At 49.2% G+C, this 21,708-nt stretch overlaps 2 protein-coding genes across 5 annotated transcripts in view; one reads left to right on the forward strand and one right to left on the reverse strand.

The window, feature by feature from the left end:
• The window catches only part of CNTROB (centrobin, centriole duplication and spindle assembly protein), a 45,269-nt gene extending 41,563 nt beyond the window's left edge, over positions 1-3,706 (reverse strand). Inside the window, exons 1-2 of one of the 2 annotated variants that reach the window (XM_073547014.1) lie at positions 3,537-3,706; positions 1,916-2,285 (exon numbers count right to left, since the gene is read on the reverse strand). In XM_073547014.1, coding sequence (XP_073403115.1) covers positions 1,916-2,260 — 345 coding nt within the window. In that variant the 5' untranslated portion in view covers positions 2,261-2,285; positions 3,537-3,706. The remainder of the gene's footprint in view (positions 1-1,915; positions 2,286-3,536) is intronic. The other variant, XM_073547015.1, reaches the window with a different exon arrangement.
• Positions 3,707-3,729: 23 nt separating this feature from the next.
• Positions 3,730-21,115, forward strand: TRAPPC1 (trafficking protein particle complex subunit 1). Of its 3 annotated transcripts, none has more exons than XM_073547016.1 (5): positions 3,730-3,908; positions 16,896-16,994; positions 17,104-17,174; positions 19,943-20,081; positions 20,506-21,115. In XM_073547016.1, the coding sequence occupies exons 1-5, from the start codon at positions 3,858-3,860 to the stop codon at positions 20,632-20,634; spliced, it is 489 nt and encodes a 162-aa protein (XP_073403117.1). In that variant the 5' UTR covers positions 3,730-3,857; the 3' UTR covers positions 20,635-21,115. The 3 variants fall into 3 exon arrangements, with proteins under 3 accessions (XP_073403117.1, XP_073403119.1, XP_073403118.1); XM_073547018.1 differs by lacking the exon at positions 3,730-3,908 and adding an exon at positions 3,937-4,065; XM_073547017.1 differs by lacking the exon at positions 3,730-3,908 and adding an exon at positions 3,941-4,072.
• Positions 21,116-21,708: the final 593 nt, after the last annotated feature.

The following is a 21,708-nucleotide window of genomic DNA, read 5'->3' on the forward strand; positions in this document are numbered from 1 at the left end:
GCTAAGAAGTGCCCAGAACACCCGGCTATGCAGGCCCATACATGACACCTATCCCTGGCGTTTAAGTTGGTCGGGGCGTTCTGGGAAGCATGAGGTGAGGCTGGGGTGCAGATGTCCCCAGAAATGACAACTATGAAGACATTACAATACCAGGGCCAATGTGTTCTATGCAGCAGAGACCAGCAGGAGTGTGGTGGCGGGTGGTCCTGAGGCTATATTACATTATTTAATCTGCTCAGCAAACGATGTCAGCTTGCTGGAAATCTGACCTGTCGCCGCAGGTCTCTTAAAAATTGCAGTGAAAAGAGACCAAATTGTCGTCTGCACCACAAAGTGGTATCAATGAAAACAGCAGCCCCCTGAGGGAAGGACGAGTCCTCAGACCGGACCCTCAGCAGAAACATCCGAGTCACAAGTTGCAGAAGTCGAAGACAGAAACCAAATTGTAAAACACACAAACAAACCCATCAGAATGCTCTGTACGGCGGTGATCACACTGTGCTGCAGGATCACGTCACCGGCTCCGTTACTGCACAATGAACGCTGTACAGACGAAACCCAAAATGCAACGGGAAAACAAACCACCTTTATTTCACCGCAATTGGGATTTACTCCCCGGTTTTCAGTGCATTACGTGATAAAATGGACGGTGTCATCAGGAACTACACCTCATCCTGGAAACACCAAGCCGTCATACCGGTATAATGACACACAAATGAGACGCTATGGCTCTTTGACAAGGCAAACTGCGGCCCGTGGGCCACATCCGGCCCCCTAGCTCTTCCAGTCTGACCGAAACAGCTGAAGGGCTGAAACAGTGGCCCACAGACCCGCTCCTAGTCCCGTCCCCACAGAACTGCCTAACAGACCCGCCCCCAGAACCACCCACAGACCTGCCCCCACAGAACCACCCACAGACCTGCCACCACAGGACTGTCTTACAGACCCGCCCCCACAGAACCACCCATAGACCTGCCGCCACAGGACTGTCTTACAGACCCGCCCCCACAGAACCACCCATAGACCTGCCGCCACAGAACTGCCTTACAGACCCGCCCCCACAGAACCACCCACAGACCTGCCCCCACAGAACCACCCAGAAGCACAAACATGGTCCTCATCATCGAGACAGTTTGTGCTTCGGAACATCTGTCAGTGAGCTCATTGTCAGGTTCTGAGTGGAGAGTTTGTACCTTGTTTGGGGGGTTTTCTTTAGCTTCTCTCCTGATTTATGACCACATGAAAGCAGAATGTGCAGATAATAATGAAATCCAATTGCAAAAATGATTTTTCAGCTAAAATACATTGTCTAAGAAAAATGAAGATGGTATTTTTCGGAATATAAGACGCACTTTTTGCCTCGAAATTTGGGAGGAAGTGAACTTATCAGGGGCCAGCGGAGCGGGTCACAGGGTCGCTGCTTCATGAGGCCGGTGGCGGCAGGAGCGGGCAATGCTGCGATGAGCGGAGTCCATTTCCCCTATAACATGCCTGTGGTGGGCTTTGGGAAAATGGGTGCATCTGGAGGCGCATGCGCAGATTGAGATCTCGGCCCTGACACCTTCTGTGATCCCAGGCACCGCTCCTGCCGCACCGACCATGTCTCCTGTGACCCCGATCCACCGCCGCCGACCCTAGGTAAGATATCGTTAGAAGGCAATATAAGACGCACCACCATTTTATTTAACAAAAAAATAAAAAAAATACTATTTTGCATTCCAAAATTTGGGGAGCGTCTTGTGGCCCAGTGAGTCTTACAATGGGCAAAACACAGTCCATTTGCCACATGGATGGACAACCCGTTGGAAGAGGGATAGTGAAAGCCAGAGGTGTTTGGAAGACGCTCCCCATCCCCCACATTTCTGTATGGTGATACCACACATGATACTGGGCAGCGGGTCTCATCACGACATACCCTTCTCCAGGAAGTCTCCACGCCCTCCTGGAGTCGCACGGACAACTCATCGGCTAGCTCCTCCACCTTGGAGGTCATGGCAGGACCCTGGGCCGACTCTGTCCTTCCTGAGACTTGGTGGATCTCCTCTTCTTCATCCACTTCTTGGCTGCGTCTCAGGGAAGCGTAGAGCTGAGCGGTGACCTGGGAGGAGACAGCGCGTCGGAGAGATGGAGACGGGAGGAGAGGAGGGGAGCAAAGATCGGTGATGGAGTGACGCGGAGAGGGAGGAGAGGACAGAGGAAGGGGTTCAATGCCGCTGAGGAGCGAAGAGTCCTGGAGAGAGAAGGCGTGAGGGAGCGCCATGAGAAGAGACAGCGGGAGCGAGAAGCTGCAGGAGAGAGGAGGGAAGACACGGATTACTAATATTGTAACAGAAGGGTTAAATATCTGCCCCACCCCCCAACAACATTACAAGTCACAAATATGTAGTAACAGATGCTGATAACAGGGCCAGCGATGGGCTGCAGCGGTCATACAGAGACTGGAGATTTACAGGGGCTGTCCAGGACCAAATCAGGAATGCCCTGTCGTTAGGAGAGGTCATTGATGGGGGGGTCTGACACCCGCTCCCCCAAAGTGAGCTGCTGTACTCAGCTCCTACAAGTGGAGTGCACAACTCAATGCTGCTTGTAGTGGCCGTTCTCAGGTACTGCAGCTCACAGTCTACTGAAGTGAATGAGAGAAGAGCTGCAATTCTAAGAACGGCCACTACACGGTGTACGGAGCTGTTCCTACAGCCGATCAGTGGGGTCTCCGATGTCACACGGATCCCCTCTTTACATGAAAAGGAATGGATACAGGCAGTGGTCTGCGTGTCCTGGGACCAGCGCTGGCCCCTGAGGCTATTAGGACCTCTTTGTTGTGGCTGCAGCGGTGATGTCATGACTACAGCACATGTCACCACTGCAGCCAATCACTGCCTCGGTGGCTCTGTAGAAGTAGACAACACCGCCCCCCCCCAAGCTCACCGATTGTCTGCAGCGGTGATGTCATCGCTGTGCAGTGGCGGGGAGCAGACGCTGGTCCCGGGGGGTAACTATCACAGCTTGTTGTTTTACATGTCTGCCATTCTTTGTGAAAGTGGAAAACCCTTTTAATAACCTAACATGAGGCTGGGTGAGAAATATCCACGTCATGGACCACCCCTTTAAGGCACTCCATGCTGCTAGGCATCCTGGACTCCTGGGGATAGGCCATCAATATTAGAACCATGGGGGTCCGACACTGATGTAATGCCAGTGACTGGGGATGGAGGGCCGTACGTGGCATCGCGGAGTTCTGATCGGACCCCAGAGATGTCATACTGATGACCCCTCCTATGGATACGTCATTCCTGAAGAGAGAATACTGGGTGGGGTAACCTCGGGGTCCGCACACCAGGAGTGGGCTCAGTACGGTGCCCCTGGGGTCCTGAGTGGCCGATCCGTGCCTGTAAAAGCCGGTTATGGCTACTAAGGAGGTCACATGACGAGGTCCAGGGCTGCTCTTCAAGGGGAGGTCCGGGAAATAACAGGGAGGTAGAAACCCCTAGAATAGTCCATAATACCGCACTGTAATACCGCACAGAAGCCGCACTCACAGCACAGTCCAGGCGCGGCCGCCTCCTCACTCTGCAGACGTCTTCTGTCTTTGAACCCCGCTTCCAGAGCCGCCGTGTGACGTCACTCTCCCGCGCCGCACCAGCTAACCGATTCACCATGGCAACGGCGCTCAGTCGCCATCTTTGTACTCCCTGTATATACATACTGTCCTGTATACATAACGCTCGGGGCGGGCTCCGGTCTCTCCTCCGCCTCACTCACCAGCGTGCGGCCAAACACTGAGGGCAAACTCGCATCAGGCGCCGCGTTACTCGCTGTCATGGCGTGATGACGTCCCAGAGAGGGTGGGGTGTACGCGCATGCGCAGACGTGACGCGACGGAAGTGAGGCTGCAGGCTTGTCAGGAGGAGGTAGGTGGCTGTGCTCGGAGTCAGGGCTGTCATGTGACGCGCTGGCTGGTACTTGTAGTCCTTTCTCATATTGGCCTTCCTTCGCCTATAATCCTCATACATTGGAAGTTTCCACATGACGCGACGCTTCTCTTGACGACAGCCATAGCAACGCCCGGTATACTGTGAGGCTGAGTTCACACGTAGCGTTTTTTTCGCGTTTCCGCGGCAGTTTTAACCGCGCGATTTTGCCGCGAAAAATAAGCATCCCATGCATTCCTATGGGATTCCGCAATGTTGTGCTAATGCTGCGGTTTTTACCGCGGCGGAATCGCTTCGCGGTAAAAACCGCAGCATGCTCATTATTTTGCGGAATCGCGGCGATCCCGCACCCATAGGAATGCATTGTTCCGCTTGCTTCCCGCATGTGGCTGTGCACACCATGCGGAAAGTAAGCAGAATATTTGCGGATGGTACCCACGGTCCGGAGGAGAGGAGACTGTCCTCCGGGTACCATATCCCTGTAAAAAAAAAGAATTTAAAATAAAAAATATTGTTATTCTCACCTTCCGACGTCCCGCGCAGCCTTCCCGCCTCTCTTCACGCTTTCGTTCCCAGTAGTCCTTTGCGAAAATGCCCGCGATGGCGTCCGATCTCGATCTCGCGGGATCGCGAAGTCTCGCGGTAATTCGCGCGACGTCATCGCGAATTACCGCGAGACGTCGCGTTCCCGCGAGAACTGACGTCATCGCGGGCATTTTCGCAAAGGATTACTGGGAACGGATGCGCGGGACGTCGGAGGGTGAGAATAACACTTTTTTTTTTTTTTTTTTTACATTCTATCTTTTACTACTGATGCTGCATAGGCGGCCTCAGTAGTAAAAAGTTGGTCACACTCGTCAAACACTGTGTTTGACGAGTGTGACCAACCTGTCAATCAGTTCTCCAAGTGATGCTCCAGATCGCTTGGAGAACGCTAGCATTTTGCAAGCTAAATACGCTTGCAAAATGCTAGTTTTTCCGTGGGAAAATCGCGGGAATTTAAAATGCGATTTTCCCGCGGACTGGAATTCCGGAATTCTCGCGGTAATTTCCGCGAGAGTTCCGGTACGTGTGCACTTAGCCTGACTGTGGGGCCGCAGACAGGTGTCCGGGTGTCAGTGCGGGTCGTGGTTAGACGTCCTATTTGCGCTCGAACCCCCCGGTTACATCCATCTCCCCTCCAGTCTCCTCCCTCTGTGCATATAATGGGTCCATAGCCTCAAATATTGGTGAAAACATATATACAGTCTATATATACATTAATAGCTATGAACCCGTTCTACGCCCGGGTGGTGAGCATTTTTATTGGTAAATGGTCTCCTACCCTGGTATGTGCTGCCACCCTCCTATCCTGGTACGCATGGCACCCCTCATCCCCCAATCCTGGTATATGCTGCCCCCCTCCTATCCTGGTGTGCATGGTCCCCTCATCCCCCATTCCTGGTATGCATGGTACCCCTCACCCCCCCATCCTGGTATGCATGGTCCCCTCATCCCCCAATCCTGGTATGCATGGTCCCCTCATCCCCCAATCCTGGTATGCATGGTACCCCTCATCCCCCAATCCTGGTATGTATGGTCCCCTCACCCCCCCATCCTAGTATGCAGGGTACCCCTCATCCCCCAATCCTGGTATGCATGGTACCCCTCACCCCCCCATCCTGGTATGCATGGTCCCCTCATCCCCCAATCCTGGTATGCATGGTACCCCTCATCCCCCAATCCTGGTATGCATGGTACCCCTCATCCCCCAATCCTGGTATGCATGGTACCCCTCATCCCCCAATCCTGGTATGCATGGTACCCCTCATCCCCCAATCCTGGTATGCATGGTACCCCTCATCCCCCTATCCTGGTATGTATGGTCCCCTCATCCCCCAATCCTGGTATGTATGGTCCCCTCATCCCCCAATCCTGGTATGGTCCTCTCACCACCCCCAATCCTGGTATGGTCCTCTCACCACCCCCAATCCTGGAATGTATGGTCCTCTCACCACCCCCAATCCTGGTATGCATGGTACCCCTCATCCCCCAATCCTGGTATGCATGGTACCCCTCATCCTCCTATCCTGGTATGTATGGTCCCCTCATCCCCCAATCCTGGAATGTATGGTCCTCTCACCACCCCCAATCCTGGTATGCATGGTACCCCTCATCCCCCAATCCTGGTATGCATGGTACCCCTCATCCCCCAATCCTGGTATGCATGGTACCCCTCATCCCCCAATCCTGGTATGCATGGTACCCCTCATCCCCCAATCCTGGTATGCATGGTACCCCTCATCCCCCAATCCTGGTATGCATGGTACCCCTCATCCCCCAATCCTGGTATGCATGGTACCCCTCATCCCCCCATCCTGGTATGCATGGTACCCCTCATCCCCCCATCCTGGTATGCATGGTACCCGTCCCCCCCATCCTGGTATGCATGGTACCCCTCACCCCCCCATCCTGGTATGCATGGTCCCCTCATCCCCCCCATCCTGGTATGCATGGTACCCGTCCCCCCCATCCTGGTATGCATGGTACCCCTCACCCCCCCATCCTGGTATGCATGGTCCCCTCATCCCCCCTATCCTGGTATGCATGGTACCCCTCATCCCCCCTATCCTGGTATGCATGGTCCCCTCATCCCCCCTATCCTGGTATGCATGGTCCCCTCATCCCCCCTATCCTGGTATGCATGGTCCCCTCATCCCCCCTATCCTGGTATGCATGGTCCCCTCACCCCCCAGTCCTGGTATGCATGGTCCCCTCACCCCCCAGTCCTGGTATGCATGGTCCCCTCACCCCCCAGTCCTGGTATGCATGGTGCCCTCACCCCCCTTTCCTGGTGTGCATGGTCCCCTCACCCCCCTTTCCTGGTGTGCATGGTTCCCTCACCCCCCTTTCCTGGTGTGCATGGTCCCCTCACCCCCCTTTCCTGGTGTGCATGGTCCCCTCACCCCCCTTTCCTGATGTGCATGGTCCCCTCACCCCCCTATCCTGGTATGCATGGTCCCCTCACCCCCCTATCCTGGTATGCATGGTCCCCTCACCCCCCAATCCTGGTATGCATGGTCCCCTCACCCCCCAATCCTGGTATGCATGGTCCCCTCACCCCCCAATCCTGGTATGCATGGTCCCCTCACCCCCCTATCCTGGTATGCATGGTTCCCCTCACCCCCCCATCCTGGTATACATGGCCCCCTCACCCCCCCTATCCTGGTATGCATGGCCCCCTCACCCCCCTATCCTGGTATGCATGGCCCCCTCACCCCCCTATCCTGGTATGCATGGCCCCCTCACCCCCCTATCCTGGTATGCATGGCCCCCTCACCCCCCTTTCCTGGTGTGCATGGTCCCCTCACCCCCCTATCCTGGTATGCATGGTCCCCTCACCCCCCTATCCTGGTATGCATGGCCCCCTCACCCCCCTATCCTGGTATGCATGGCCCCCTCACCCCCCTATCCTGGTATGCATGGCCCCCTCAACCCCCTATCCTGGTATGCATGGCCCCCTCACCCCCCTATCCTGGTATTCACTCCTATTAAAACTACTCACATACAAAAAAAAAAAAAAAAAACATTTATACTCACCCTTCTTTCCTGTGCTCCAGCGCTGTCACGTTCTGCTGGAGGCCGGGGCAGGAGTGTGGCCGGAATCGTGCATGCATATTGCTGAAGACAAACTGCAAGTGTGTCTTCAATAAAATGGCGCCGGATCGCGCTATGTGCAAGCGCAATTCCGGCCGCACTCCAGCCCCGGCCGAAGAGAAGTGCCACGGCAACGCTGCTCCCGGTCAGGTAAGTATGGCGTCGGAGATGGCGGTATGCAGTGTGTACGGTACAGCCATCTCCGGGCGCCATACACACTCCTCACCGCTGGATGCCTCATTCTGTCAGGAGCCAGACTGCGCAGTCTATAAAGGCTTCGGACAGAGTGACGCTTACAGCGTTATAGATGTCAGTGACACACATACCGTATATATATTTATATTTCATAGAGAGATACATAGCAGAATAGCCGATAATTCAATTGTCGGAATCTGTAAAATCACTGCAGAACCCGACAGGATATGAGGCATGGGTTACATACAGTAAACCATTTCATATCCGTTAGATCTACACTCACTGGCCACTTTATTAGGTACACCTGTCCAACTGTGTGTTAAGACTTAATTTCTAATCAGCCAATCACATGGCGGCAACTCAGTGCATTTAGGCATGTAGACATGGTCAAGACAATCTCCTGCAGTTCAAACCGAGCATCAGTATGGGGAAGAAAGGTGATTTGAGTGCCTTTGAACGTGGCATGATTGTTGGTGCCAGAAGGGCTGGTCTGAGAATTTCAGAAACTGCTGATCTACTGGGATTTTCACGCACAACCATCTCTAGGGTTTACAGAGAATGGTCCGAAAAAGAAAAAAAATCCAGTGAGCGGCAGTTCTGTGGGCGGAAATGCCTTGTTGATGCCAGAGGTCAGAGGAGAATGGGCAGACTGGTTCGAGCTGATAGAAAGGCAACAGTGACTCAAATTGCCACCCGTTACAACCAAGGTAGGCAGAAGAGCATCTCTGAACGCACAGTGCGTCGAACTTTGAGGCAGATGGGCTACAGCAGCAGAAGACCACACTGGGTACCACTCCTCTCAGCTAAGAACAGGAAACTGAGGCTACAATTTGCACAAGCTCATCGAAATTGGACAGTAGAAGATTGGAAAAACGTTGCCTGGTCTGATGAGTCTCGATTTCTGCTGCGACATTCGGATGGTAGGGTCAGAATTTGGCGTAAACAACATGAAAGCATGGATCCATCCAGCCTTGTATCAACGGTTCAGGCTGGTGGTGGTGGTGTCATGGTGTGGGGAATTTTTTCTTGGCACTCTTTGGGCCCCTTGGTACCAATTGAGCATCGTTGCAACGCCACAGCCTACCTGAGTATTGTTGCTGACCATGTCCATCCCTTTATGACCACAATGTACCCAACATCTGATGGCTACTTTCAGCAGGATAATGCGCCATGTCATAAAGCTCGAATCATCTCAGATTGGTTTCTTGAACATGACAATGAGTTCACTGTACTCAAATGGCCTCCTCAGTCACCAGATCTCAATCCAATAGAGCATCTTTGGGATGTGGTGGAACGGGAGATTCGCATCAGGGATGTGCAGCCGACAAATCTGCGCCAACTGTGTGATGCCATCATGTCAATATGGTCCAAAATCTCTGAGGAATGCTTCCAGCACCTTGTTGAATCTCTGCCACGAAGAATTGAGGCAGTTCTGAAGGCAAAAGGGGGTCCAACCCGTTACTAGCATGGTGTACCTAATAAAGTGGCCAGTGAGTGTATATATGCCCCTCACTAATAATGTTAGTAGTGTATGTGTGTAAAATATTGGAGCTGTAGGTGTTAAATTAAAGGATTAATTCATGGAAAAAACTGGTGTGGGCTCCCGCGGTAATTTCTCCACCACAGAGGGCAAGCCAGTGACTGTGGGCAGAAATTAATAGCCTAGAGAGGGACCATTGTTTTTGCCTCCCCCCGGTTAAAAACATCTGCCCCCAGAAATGGCGCATCTATAAGATGCGCCTTTTCCAGCACTTAGCCTGTCTCTTCCCATTGCCCTGTAGCAGTGGTATATGGGGTAATAAGGGGTTAATGTCACCTTAATATTGCAAGGTGACATTAAGCCCGGATTAATAATGGAGAGGTGTCTATAAGACGCCGGTCCATTAGTCCATTATTCCATTATTAATCCACTAGTCTGAAAGAGTTAAAAAAAAAAAAAAAAAAAACACAGACATTAAGAAAAAAGACTTAATGAAATAATTAAACACACATTTTTGCCATCTTTATTTCACTCCCAATCCAATTGAAGCCATCGTTCTGTAAAAAATCCAAAATAAAATAGCAACAATATCCCATACCTGTCCGCCATACAGTCATGTCCCTTGCCGCAATCCATCTTAAGGGGTTAAATAGTTTTCAACCGGGAGTGGTGCTAATGCGACCGACCCGGCTGTAAACCACGAAGGAATGAAGGAAAACTGTCATGATCCCAGTGCAGGTTTTTGAGCTGCACACCTGGGGTTAATGTCTGGAGCGCGGTGCAGGTTTTGACCTGCACACCTGGGGTTAATGATTGTGGCCTCTTTCTGGTTCTGGGAGAGCTTCTTAAACCCCTGAGAAACTTCAATCCCTGCCAGTTATACTTTTGCCTTTGGCCTAGTGTGCTGACCCCCGTGTGCCTGTTTGTTGCTATAGCTTGTTTATATGGTTCTGACCCGGCTCTGTTTCCCGTTGTGAGTTTGCCTGTTGATTTTGTACTGCGTTATTATCTCTGTGTATGACTCATTGCCTGTGACCTGACTACTCTCTGCTCGCCTCTCTTGTACCTTTGCAGCTATCTCTGTGTGTGACTCATTGGCTACGTCCTGACTATCCTCTCTGTCTATGCCCCCTGGTAACTTTGTCTCGCAGTTACCCTACTAGGAGTTATCTTGCAGCTCCTAGCTCTCTAGAGTTTAGGCCACGCCCCCAGCAGTCACGTGCTTCCGGTCCTGCGGCTCTGAAGTACACATCTACTCGGCTGCTGCCCGCTCCACAGGTATCTTTGAACACTGTTCGCTTTACTCAGGACACGTGCACTGGCTCAGTGAGCAAGTTCAGTGCGGTGTCTCTGACATTATAACTGGCCTGCAATATTTTTTCTCTCCTCACTTCTGCAGCATGGACCCAATGTGTGCTTTATCTGAGCAGGTGAAATGCTTGACTCAGTCGCTGCAGAAGCTAAGTTTGGAACACCAAGCTCTGGCCCAGTCCCAGCAGCAGGTTGAGGACTCAGTTCAGGAGGTGCTTTCCGCAGGCTTCCAGCAGGTGGGGAATAGAGATGTAATTTTAGTCCCACCCGAATCCCCGGTAAAATTGCCAGATACATTTTCTGGTAACAAGGATGATTTCAGGACATTTAAGGAGGGCTGTAAGCTCTTTTTCTCTTTGAGACCCCGCTCCTCTGGAGATGAGAAACAGAGGGTGGGGGTGGTGAAGTCCCTGCTTAGGGAGTCCCCACAAGCCTGGGCATTTTCGCTTTCCTCTTCTGCCCCTGAGAGAATGTCTGTGGATGTGTTTTTTGAAGCCTTAGGGCTTATTTATGATGAGCCTGATAGAGTGCGGTTGGCTGAGGACAAGGTGATGAGTGTCTGTCAGGGGGAGCACTCGGCAGAATGGTTCTGTAGGATGCTTTAGCACTTCATCCTCCGCCTGACTCCCTGGAGGATGCCATGACCCAAGCGGTTTGCATGGATCGCAGGCTGCGGGCTAGAGGCATTATGCAACGGGAAACACCATTATTCTTCAGTGGAGATGAGACCCGGACTCTTCCTGTGGCTATGGAGGTGAGCGCTGTCACCTGTGAGGAAAAGGAAAGAAGACGCCGCCGGGAAAAGCAGTTGTGCTTCTATTGTGGGAAATCTGGACATTGGAAGAAGGACTGCCCCTCCTGTCCGTCATCCTCCAAGGTGGCGGGAAACGACTAGGTCTGGGTAGTAGTCAAGGAGGCTACCCAGACCTTCAGGTACAATTTTCCTCATGTGCAAAAATGGTGCTGCAGGTGGAACTGGAACTTGGTTATGGTCCTGTTCAGACTACTGCTTTTATTGACTGCGGTTCTGCTGTGAACCTGATTGATACCAAGGTTATGACTCTTAATAAGATAGGGACAGTCAGGCTTCACGATCCTGTTAAACTTGTGGCAATTGACTCGTCGCCTCTTACCCAAGACGCTATCTGTTGCAGGTTTGAACTTTTTTCTCTAAAAGTGGGTTCCACTCGTGGAAAAATTAAGTTATCTTGTGCTAGATAACTTGCCTGCAGGACTGGTACTGGGGATGCCTTGGCTTCAACGCCATAATCCTACCATTGATTGGGTTAGAGGGGAAATCACTCAGTGGGGATGCAATAATAAATGTGGTAACCTGGGACATCTTGCTAACGCTGTTAAATCCGTGTCTGTGTCGTCTGTCGGTCTGGAAGGTATTCCGGAGTACCTGAAGGATTTCGAAGACGTTTTTTCCGAAAGTGAGGCTGAGGCGCTGCCACCACATAGACCCTACGATTGTGCCATTGATTTAGTACCTGGAGCCAAGTTACCTAAGGCTCGATTGTTCAATTTGTCTGGGCCTGAGCGCCAAGCCATGAGGGAGTACATAGCTGAGAGTCTCCGCAAAGGGCATATCAGGCCTTCTGTGTCACCTGCGGCAGCAGGGTTCTTCTTTGTGAAGAAAAAAGATGGTGGTTTGCGGCCGTGCCTCGACTTTCGGAAACTGAACAAGATAACGGTTAGGAACTCTTACCCGCTTCCCCTAATGTCAGACTTAGGTAACCAGTTAGCTGGGGCCCAATGGTTCTCCAAGTTACATCTGCGGGGGCCTACAATCTGATAAGGGTTCGGGAAGGGGACGAGTGGAAAACTGCATTCCTCACATGAGAAGGACTCTTTGAGAACCTGGTAATGCCGTTTGGGTTAACTAATGCACCTGCTATTTTCCAGAATTTCATCAATCTTGTGTTTTCTGATCTGATTGGCCGTTTTGTTTTTATTTATTTGGATGACATTTTGGTGTATTCCCCGGACAGTCAATCTCACTTGCAACATCTAAAAACAGTTCTTCAGAGACTCAGGAAGAAACAATTGTTCGCTAAATTGGAAAAATGTTCGCTTTTTGTACAGGAGCTGTCTTTTTTGGGGTTGATTGTGTCCTGTGAGGGGTTTCGTATGGATCCTAAGAAGGTGCTGGCAATCGCTGACTGGGTTCAGCCTCGAGATCTCAAGGGGCTCCAGCGCTTCTTAGGATTTGCGAACTATTATCGGAGATTCATTAAAGGTTTCTCACAAGTGGTTAAACCACTCACGGATCTTACCCAGAAGGGCGCTGATGTAAAAAATTGGTCTGTACCCGCTAAGGAATCCTTCTCAGCGATTAAGAAATATTTCATGTCTGCGCCGGTGTTGGTACAACCTGACCCGTCCAAACCATTCATTGTGGAAGTGGATGCTTCTGAAGTGGGGGTGGGGGCTGTGCTGTCCCAGGGTCCGGCCACCCTTGCCAATCTCAAACCCTGTGCCTTCTTCTCCAAGAAGTTCTCTTCAGCTGAGAATAACTATGATGTAGGCAATAGGGAACTTCTTGCGGTCAAGCTGGCGTTTGAGGAATGGAGGCACTTTTTGGAAGGGGCAGCTCACCCTATCACGGTTGTCACGGATCACAAAAATTTGACATACCATGAATCTGCTAAGAGGCTTACTCCTAGACAAGCCAGTTGGTCACTTTTTTTTTTCACGATTTCAGTTCTCCATTACTTTTCGACCGGGGTCCAAAAATGTTAAAGCGGATGCCTTGTCCAGAAGTTTTGATCCAGTGTCGCCCCCTGAGCCGCCATCCTCCATTCTTCCCCGAGGGGTGCTAGTGGCGGAGGTCTCAACTGAGTTGGAACAAGAAATTCTAAGGGCTCAGGCCCTAGCTCTGGCAACCAGGCCAGGGGATAAACTGTTTGTTCCAGTTTCATTGCGGCCTAGACTTCTGCAGGAGTTTCATGAGTCTAGGCTGAGTGCTCATCCAGGAATCACAGCCACTAGAGAGGCAGTAGCCAGGGGTTTTTGGTGGCCTTCATTAAGGTCCGATGTCAAGGAATTTGTTTCTGCTTGTGGCATGTGTGCCCGTTCCAAAAGGTCGCATAACCGACCGGCTGGGGAACTCATACCTTTACCGGTTCCTCATAGGCCATGGACTCATCTTTCCATGGATTTTATTACCGGCCTTCCACCTTCCAGGAGCAATACCGTGATCTGGGTAGTGGTGGATAGGTTTTCTAAACAGGCCCATTTCATTCCCTTGGCAGCATTACCCTCTGCAAAAACATTGTCAAGGTTGTTTGTGCACCATGTGGTCCGATTGCATGGGGTACTGTTGTGAGTTCATTTTTTCCCTTCACCGTTGAGGTCTGATGAACTCCCTCCTCTGGTGAAGGAAGGTAGTGAGGCTGATTACCTAACACGTGGGCAGCTAGATGATGACTGGGTGGCTGGAATTGAGGGCTGGATATAAGGCAGTCGACGCCCTTCTGCCTTGCTGGTGATCCTGCTGGATTCTTGGAGACCAGTCTGATTCTTGCGTCTCAAAGCTAAGTTTTTCTGCTCTGCTTTGTACACTTCAGTTTTGTTTTTGTTTTGCCTTGTTTTTTGGGAGTTCTGCCATCCCCGGCCGGGGGTGAGCTGAATTCCATTCTTGTCTCTGATCTGTTGATCTTTTGCTCTGTCTTCAGAATATACCTGAGTGCTGATTTAGTCTTTTGAAGCCTAGCGACTTCAGGGCCTGTTTTTCTATCAGTCGGTTGGCACATTTTGGATAGGGTTTTTGCGGATGGCAGACAGCAGCTTTCCTATCCTGTCCTATGTAGTTAGCTTAGGCCCCATCATTTGCTCAACCTATCTTTCTATCTGTGTTAGTGTTTTCATCTTGCTTCACCGTCATTATATGTTGGGGGCTGCCTATTGCTTTGGGGTATGCTCTGGGGCAGTTTAGTTTTTCCCCTTTCTGTCTTTAGGCTATGTAGTTCTCCGGCTGTGATCGAGGGGTCTAGGGCACCGTAGGAACCCCCCACGGCTACTGCTAGTTGTTGTGGATAGGTTCGGGGGTCTGCAATCCGATAGCTGCCAACCTCTCTGGTTTTTCTGGACTTTAGCTAGTATTTTGTTTTTTCCTCCTTCGGTGACTCATAACAGGGTACCCCTGAATGTTGTGTCTGACAGAGGTGTGCAGTTTGTGGCCAAATTTTGGAGGGCGTTCTGTATGAAATTGGGCATCTCACTCTCCTTCTTGTCGGCATATCACCAGGAGAGTAATAGAACGCACCAATCAATCCCTGGAACAAATTCTCAGGTGTCTGACCTCCGCCAGACAGGAGGATTGGTGTGATGCGTTACCGTTGGCTGAATTCGCTTTTAACAACCGGGTGAGTCAGTCCACCAACATGTCCGCATTCCTGATTAACTATGGGTTTAATCTGCATTTTGGGGAGTTTTCTTGGGTGGATTCCGGTTTTCCAGGGTCAGAGGGGTCCGATAAACGGTTAAAAAACCTCTGGGCTGAAGTCCGGCGTAATATCTCTCGGGCCCAGGGGAGATACAAATATTTTGCTGACAAAAAAAGAGCCTCGGGAGACATGTTTCAGGTGGGAGAGAAGGTTTGGCTCTCCACACGTACCATCAGCTAAGTTGGGACCAAAGTTCATTGGTCCGTATGAGATTATGGAGATAGTCAACCCAGTGGCATATAGGTTGCGTCTCCCCGCCTCCTTAAAAATATCCAATGTGTTCCATAAATCTCTGTTGAAACCCGCAGGATCTGTCAAAGAGAACTATGAGTCTGTTGTTCGTCCAGTGCTGGTGGAGGGTCAATTGGAGTATGAGGTCGGACACATTGTGGACTCTCGGCGGGTGCGCCGCTCTTTGCAGTACCTGGTCCACTGGAAGCGACATGGACCACAGGAGCGTTCATGGGTCCCTGCTCGCTCGGTACATGCAGATCGCCTGGTTCGGGCTTTCCATGCCAAGTACCCGGGAAAGCCTGGGGGTCCAGAGGCCCCCCGTTGAGAGGGGGTTACTGTCATGATCCCAGTGCAGGTTTTGGAGCTGCACACCTGGGGTTAATGTCTGGAGCTCGGTGCAGGTTTTGACCTGCACACCTGGGGTTAATGATTGTGGCCTCTTTCTGGTTCTGGGAGAGCTTCTTAAACCCCTAGGAAGCTTCAATCCCTGCCAGTTATACTTTTGCCTTTGGCCTAGTGTGCTGACCCCTGTGTGCCTGTTTGTTGCTATAGCTTGTTTATATGGTTCTGACCCGGTTCTGTTTCCCGTTGTGAGTTTGCCTGTTGATTTTGTACTGCGTTATTATCTCTGTGTATGACTCATTGCCTGTGACCTGACTACTCTCTGCTCGCCCCTCTTGTACCTTAGCAGCTATCACTGTGTGTGACTCATTGACTACGTCTTGACTATTCTCCCTGTCTATGCCCCCTGGTAACTTTGTCTCGCAGTTACCCTGCTAGGAGTTATCTTGCAGCTCCTAGCTCTCTGGAGTTTAGGCTACGCCCCTAGCAGTCACGTGCTTCAGGTCCTGCGGCTCTGAAGTACGCATCTACTCGGCTGCTGCCCGCTCCACAGGTCTCTTTGAACACTGTTCGTTTTACTCAGGACACGCACACTGGCTCAGTGAGCAAGTTCAGTGCGGTGTTCCTGACAAAAACCTGCCTGCGCAGCCTCCCCGTCTGACCGGAGATGAACTGATTAGAGTGGGAAAGTTTCTGAAAATTTTCCCACGCTGTCAGTTCACCTCAGGTTTGGCGGGGAGTCTACGCAGCCTCAGTGACTACCGCTGACGTCTGTGAAACTGCGTAGCCTCCCCACCTAACCTGAGGTGAACTGACAGCGTGGGAAAATTTTCAGAAGCTTTTTATTAATATCTGCCCTCAGTCACTGGCTTTCCCTCTCTGGCGGAGAAAATTGCATGGGAGCCCACGCCAGTTTTTTCCGTGAATTAATCCTTTAATTTACCACCTACAGCTCCAATATTTTATAATTAATGAGTTTATTCCTTTTTTATTAATTTTACACATCCAGTCGCTATTATTTTGCTTGAAGATCCCCTTTTCATATAAAGTGATTAAATTAATGTTCACTCGCCAGTTAGAAATATTGATTGCTTGTTGCCTAAGGTTACGACCTGCAGGTCTTGTTTAGATTGCTGGTTGAACATGTGCTGCTCCATACGCCGCATAGACTCATCAGTCACTTACTCCCTATTGCTCCCTGCTTCACTGTATTCCCTGCTCCTGTTCTTCGCTGGCGCACTTAACTTCTTGCACAGCTTTTTTTTACAAGCACCATGTGCCTAATAACATTTGGGCTTTTCATTTTCCATTTCCCAGATGACTATCCACAACCTGTACATATTCGACCGCAATGGGACTTGTCTTCACTACAGCGAGTGGAACCGCAGGAAACAAGCCGGCATCTCGAAAGATGAGGTGACTTATACATAGGACAACTAAAAGTACTTTTATTGCTTCCAGCACCTTTTACATTGTGCAGTGGTCTACACTGTCTTTCTAGCAATGTTCCTTCTTATCTCTCCAGGAATTCAAGCTGATGTACGGAATGCTCTTCTCCATCCGCTCCTTCGTTAGTAAAATGAGCCCCGTGGATATGTATCCTGACCAGTTACTCTTGTGCAAAACTGCCTGTGCACCCCAGTATAACTACTGTAATACTGCCCCCTATCTACAAGAATATAACTACTATAATACTGCCCCCAATGTACAAGAATATAACTACTATAACACTGCCCCTATGTACAAGAATATAACTACTATAATACTGCCCCCTATGTACAAGAATATAACTACTATATCACTGCCCCTATGTACAAGAATATAACTACCATAATACTGCTCCTATGTACAAGAATATAACTACTATAATACTGCTGCTATATACAAGAATATAACTACTATAATACTGCTCCTATGTACAAGAATATAACTACTATAATACTGCTGCTATATACAAGAATATAACTACTATAATACTGCCCCCTATGTACAAGAATATAACTACTATAATACTGCTGCTATATACAAAAATATAACTACTATAATACTGCCCCCTATGTACAAGAATATAACTACTATAATACTGCCCCCTATGTACAAGAATATAACTACTATAATACTGCTCCTATGTACAAGAATATAACTACTATAATACTGCCCCTATGTACAAGAATATAACTACTATAATACTGCTCCTATGTACAAGAATATAACTACTATAATACTGCCCCCTATCTACAAGAATATAACTACTATAATACTGCTCCTATGTACAAGAATATAACTACTATAATACTGCTCCTATGTACAAGAATATAACTACTATAATACTGCTGCTATATACAAGAATATAGCTACTATAATACTGCTCCTATGTACAAGAATATAACTACTATAATACTGCCCCCTATGTACAAGAATATAACTACTATAATACTGCCCCCTATGTACAAGAATATAACTACTATAATACTGTCCCCTATGTACAAGAATATAACTACTAGAATACTGTCCCCTATGTACAAGAATATAACTACTATAATACTGCTCCATATGTACAAGAATATAATTACTATAGTACTGCTCCTATGTACAAGAATATAATTACTATAATACTGCTCCTATGTACAAGAATATAACTACTATGATACTGCCCCATGTACAAAAATATAACTCCTATAATACTGCCTCTATGTACAAGAATATAACTACTATAATACTGCTCCTATGTACAAGAATATAACTACTATAATACTGCTCCCTATGTACAAGAATATAACTACTATAATACTGCCCCTATGTACAAGAATATAACTACTATAATACTGCCCCTATGTACAAGAATATAACTACTATAATACTGCCCCTATGTACAAGAATATAACTACTATAATACTGCCCCCTATATACAAGAATATAACTACTATAATACTGCCCCCATGTACAAGAATATAACTGCTATAATACTGCTCACTATATACAAGAACATAACTGCTATAATACTGCTCACTATATACAAGAATATAACTACTATAATACTCAGTGGCGTATCTGGGGGGGGCAGCCGGGGCAGTTGCCCTGGGCGCAGCCAGCAGGGGGGCGCAGTTGGGCCGCCTAATGCAGCGGTCCGCAGTGTCCTCCCTGGCGGCTGCGTTCTTCCGCTCCCCTGGCCTGAGAGTCGGCGGTTCTCTGTGTCAGCTGTCAAGCTGACAGCCGGCGCAGAGAAGGAGCGCGTGCCGGCTCCCACGGAGCAATTGTACTGGCGTCTATACAGACGCCAGTGAAATTGCAGCTCTGACCGCCGGGTCAGAGTGACGTTAGCAGCGTGATCAGGTCATGTGATCACGCTGCTGACGTCACTCCCCGGCGCCCAGAGAGAACCCTGGTGGTAAGTGTGCTCCACTGTGGAGCTGAAGAACCACCGAAGATGGGCGATGGGGGGGATTTGGAGAGGGGATGGGGATTAATGTGTGGGGGGATTTGTAGACGGCATGGGGGTTAATGAATGGGGATGGAGGTTAATATGTGGGGGGGGTTAATGAGTGGGAATGGGGGTTAATGTGTGGGGGCGTTAATAAGTGGGGATAAGGGGTAATGTGTGGGGGTTAATGAGTGGGAATGGGGGTTAATGTGTCTGGGGGTTAATGAGTGGGGATGGGGTTAATGTGTGGGGGTATTTGGAGTGGGGATGGGGGTTATTTAATGTGTGGGGGGATTTTGAGTGGTGATGGGGGTTGATGAGTGGGGATTGGGTTAATGTGTGGGGGGATTTGGAGGGGGGGGGCGCTGAACTGAATTCTTGCCCCGGGTGCTAGAAAGCCTAGATACGCCTCTGATAATACTGCTCCCTTTGTACAAGAATATAACTACTGTAATACTGGCCCCTATGTACAAGAATATTACTATAATACTGCTCCTATGTACAAGAATATAACTACTATAATACTGCCCCCTATGTACAAGAATATAACTACTATAATACTGCCCCCTATGTACAAGAATATAACTACTATAATACTGCCCCTATGTACAAGAATATAACTACTGTAATACTGTCCCCTATGTACAAGAATATAACTACTATAATACTGCTCCTATGTACAAGAATATAACTACTATAATACTGCCCCTATGTACAAGAATATAACTACTGTAATACTGCCCCCTATGTACAAGAATATAACTACTATAATACTGCCCCTATGTACAAGAATATAACTACTGTAATACTGCCCCCTATGTACAAGAATATAACTACTATAATACTGCCCCTATATAAAAGAATATAACTACTATAATACTGCTCCTACATAGAAGAATCTGTGTAAGTGGAGTCATTATGGTCTTTAACCAGCTTCACTTAGGAAAGATGGCTTCTTGTGCTTCCAAACGAGCAAGTACAAGCTTCACTACTATGAAACCCCAAGTGGTCTGAAGATGGTGATGAACACAGATCTGAGTGTGGGGGGCACACGGGACGTCTTACATCAGATCTACAGCACGGTGAGGAAACATGGACTGTGTAGTGGAAAGAAATCTCGGTTCACAAGGTGCAGTTTAGGATAAGGTGACTGTAGATGAAAAGTGAAGATCTTTCCCTGTGTTTTTGGCTAGATGTTTAAGATACTGGAGGTCGCATTGGTGTCTATTCAGATAATCCGTAATTTCGCAAGCTGGGTTTGGGCACGTCTACGGTCACCTGTACGTCAGTATGGAAATCTATAGTAGCCATTGATTTGTGAGGACATTGATGGTGTGCCAAGCCAAGAACCTCACACTGCGATTCCTAGTCCAGATTATAGACCGAGCCCTCTTTATAGGAGGCCGGGCTCTAGTTGACCACCTCGTTAATACTGTAATATTGACTAAACCTGTAGGCGATATTTTGGTGATGTACGATGGATATTTCCCGTTTTCTTTCCTTCAGATCTACGTGGAATATGTGGTGAAGAATTCCCTCTGTTCTCTCAATGAACCCATTCAAAGTGAACTTTTTAAAAGCAAACTGGACAGCTTTATCCGCAGCCTCCCCTACTTCTCTGCACGAGCAGGTTAGGCACAATCAGCCGGACATACTGCGCCAACTCCGAGCAGCCACCAAGCCTCGCAGTAGACGAATTGGCTTGGAAGCTCCCGTGCATCCAATCTCAACGGCAGAAGACATTAGGTCAATACCTGAGAATCTACCGTCCCGCTGTCATTACTGTTGTCTCCCACTTACACGTACGAATGATTATACGCATGTAACATGAGGCTTTTGGGTAACGGTCAGTCCTCGTGTTTGTGGGGTGAAGAAATGTTATCAGATATGGCCCAGATATGGAGGGAAGAGGCTCCAATAATTCAGAAATGACACCAAGAAGCAGTGACTTGTTTTCTTTCCTGTTATATGGACTCTCATGTGTGATGAATACCTGTGATCTATAGCAGTTGTGTAATGGGGAGAGGGAAAATGGGGTGGAATGTTACATGTTTATTCAATTACTATAATCTGTGAAAGTGCAGGTGGAATAAAGAGCAATGAGTGGAGTAGAGAACAGATTTGTTTTCTTCATGCTAGGAAGCTGCAGACAGAGCCACTAGGTGAGAGTCTCCTACCACTGCAAGGTGATACTGATAGGAGGAGCTACGAGTCTCCTCCTCATGCAGGAGGCTACAGATAGTAGGAGCTACAAGTCTTCTGCCCTGCAGGGTGCTAAAGGTGGGAGGAGCTACTAGTCTCCTCCTCCTGCAGGGTGATACAGAGAGGAGGAGCTACGAGTCTGCTCCCCCCTACAGGGGGAATACAGATAGGAGGAGCTATTAGTCTCCTCCTGCAGAGGGAATACAGATAAGAAGAGCTAGGAGTCTCCTCCCCCTACAGGGGGCTACAGATAGGAGGAGCTACAAGTCTTCTCCCTTGCAGTGTGCTAAAGATGGGAGGAGCTACTAGTCTCCTCCTCCTGCAGGGTGATACAGATAAGAAGAGCTATGAGTCTCCTCCCCCTAGAGGGGGTATACAGATAGGAGGAGCTATGAGTCTCCTCCACCCTACAGGGGGAATACAGATAGGAGGAGCTATGAGTCTCCTCCCCCTACAGGGGGAATGCAAATAGGAGGAACTATTAGTCTCCTCCCCCTGCAGGGTGAT

Source organism: Dendrobates tinctorius, unplaced genomic scaffold (assembly GCF_039654945.1).
Source record: "Dendrobates tinctorius isolate UK_male_01 unplaced genomic scaffold, ASM3965494v1 ptg000151l, whole genome shotgun sequence".
In the NCBI taxonomy this organism is placed as follows: Eukaryota; Metazoa; Chordata; class Amphibia; order Anura; family Dendrobatidae; genus Dendrobates; species Dendrobates tinctorius.

Bases quoted from the DNA above. Each gene is read 5' to 3' on its own strand.
- TRAPPC1 (XM_073547016.1), top strand. From the start codon at position 3,858: ATGCGCAGACGTGACGCGACGGAAGTGAGGCTGCAGGCTTGTCAGGAG. The intron at 17,175-19,942 runs GTATCCTGACCA...AGCTTCACTTAG, and splicing joins AAAATGAGCCCCGTGGATAT to GAAAGATGGCTTCTTGTGCT. The intron at 20,082-20,505 runs GTGAGGAAACAT...TCTTTCCTTCAG, and splicing joins TACATCAGATCTACAGCACG to ATCTACGTGGAATATGTGGT.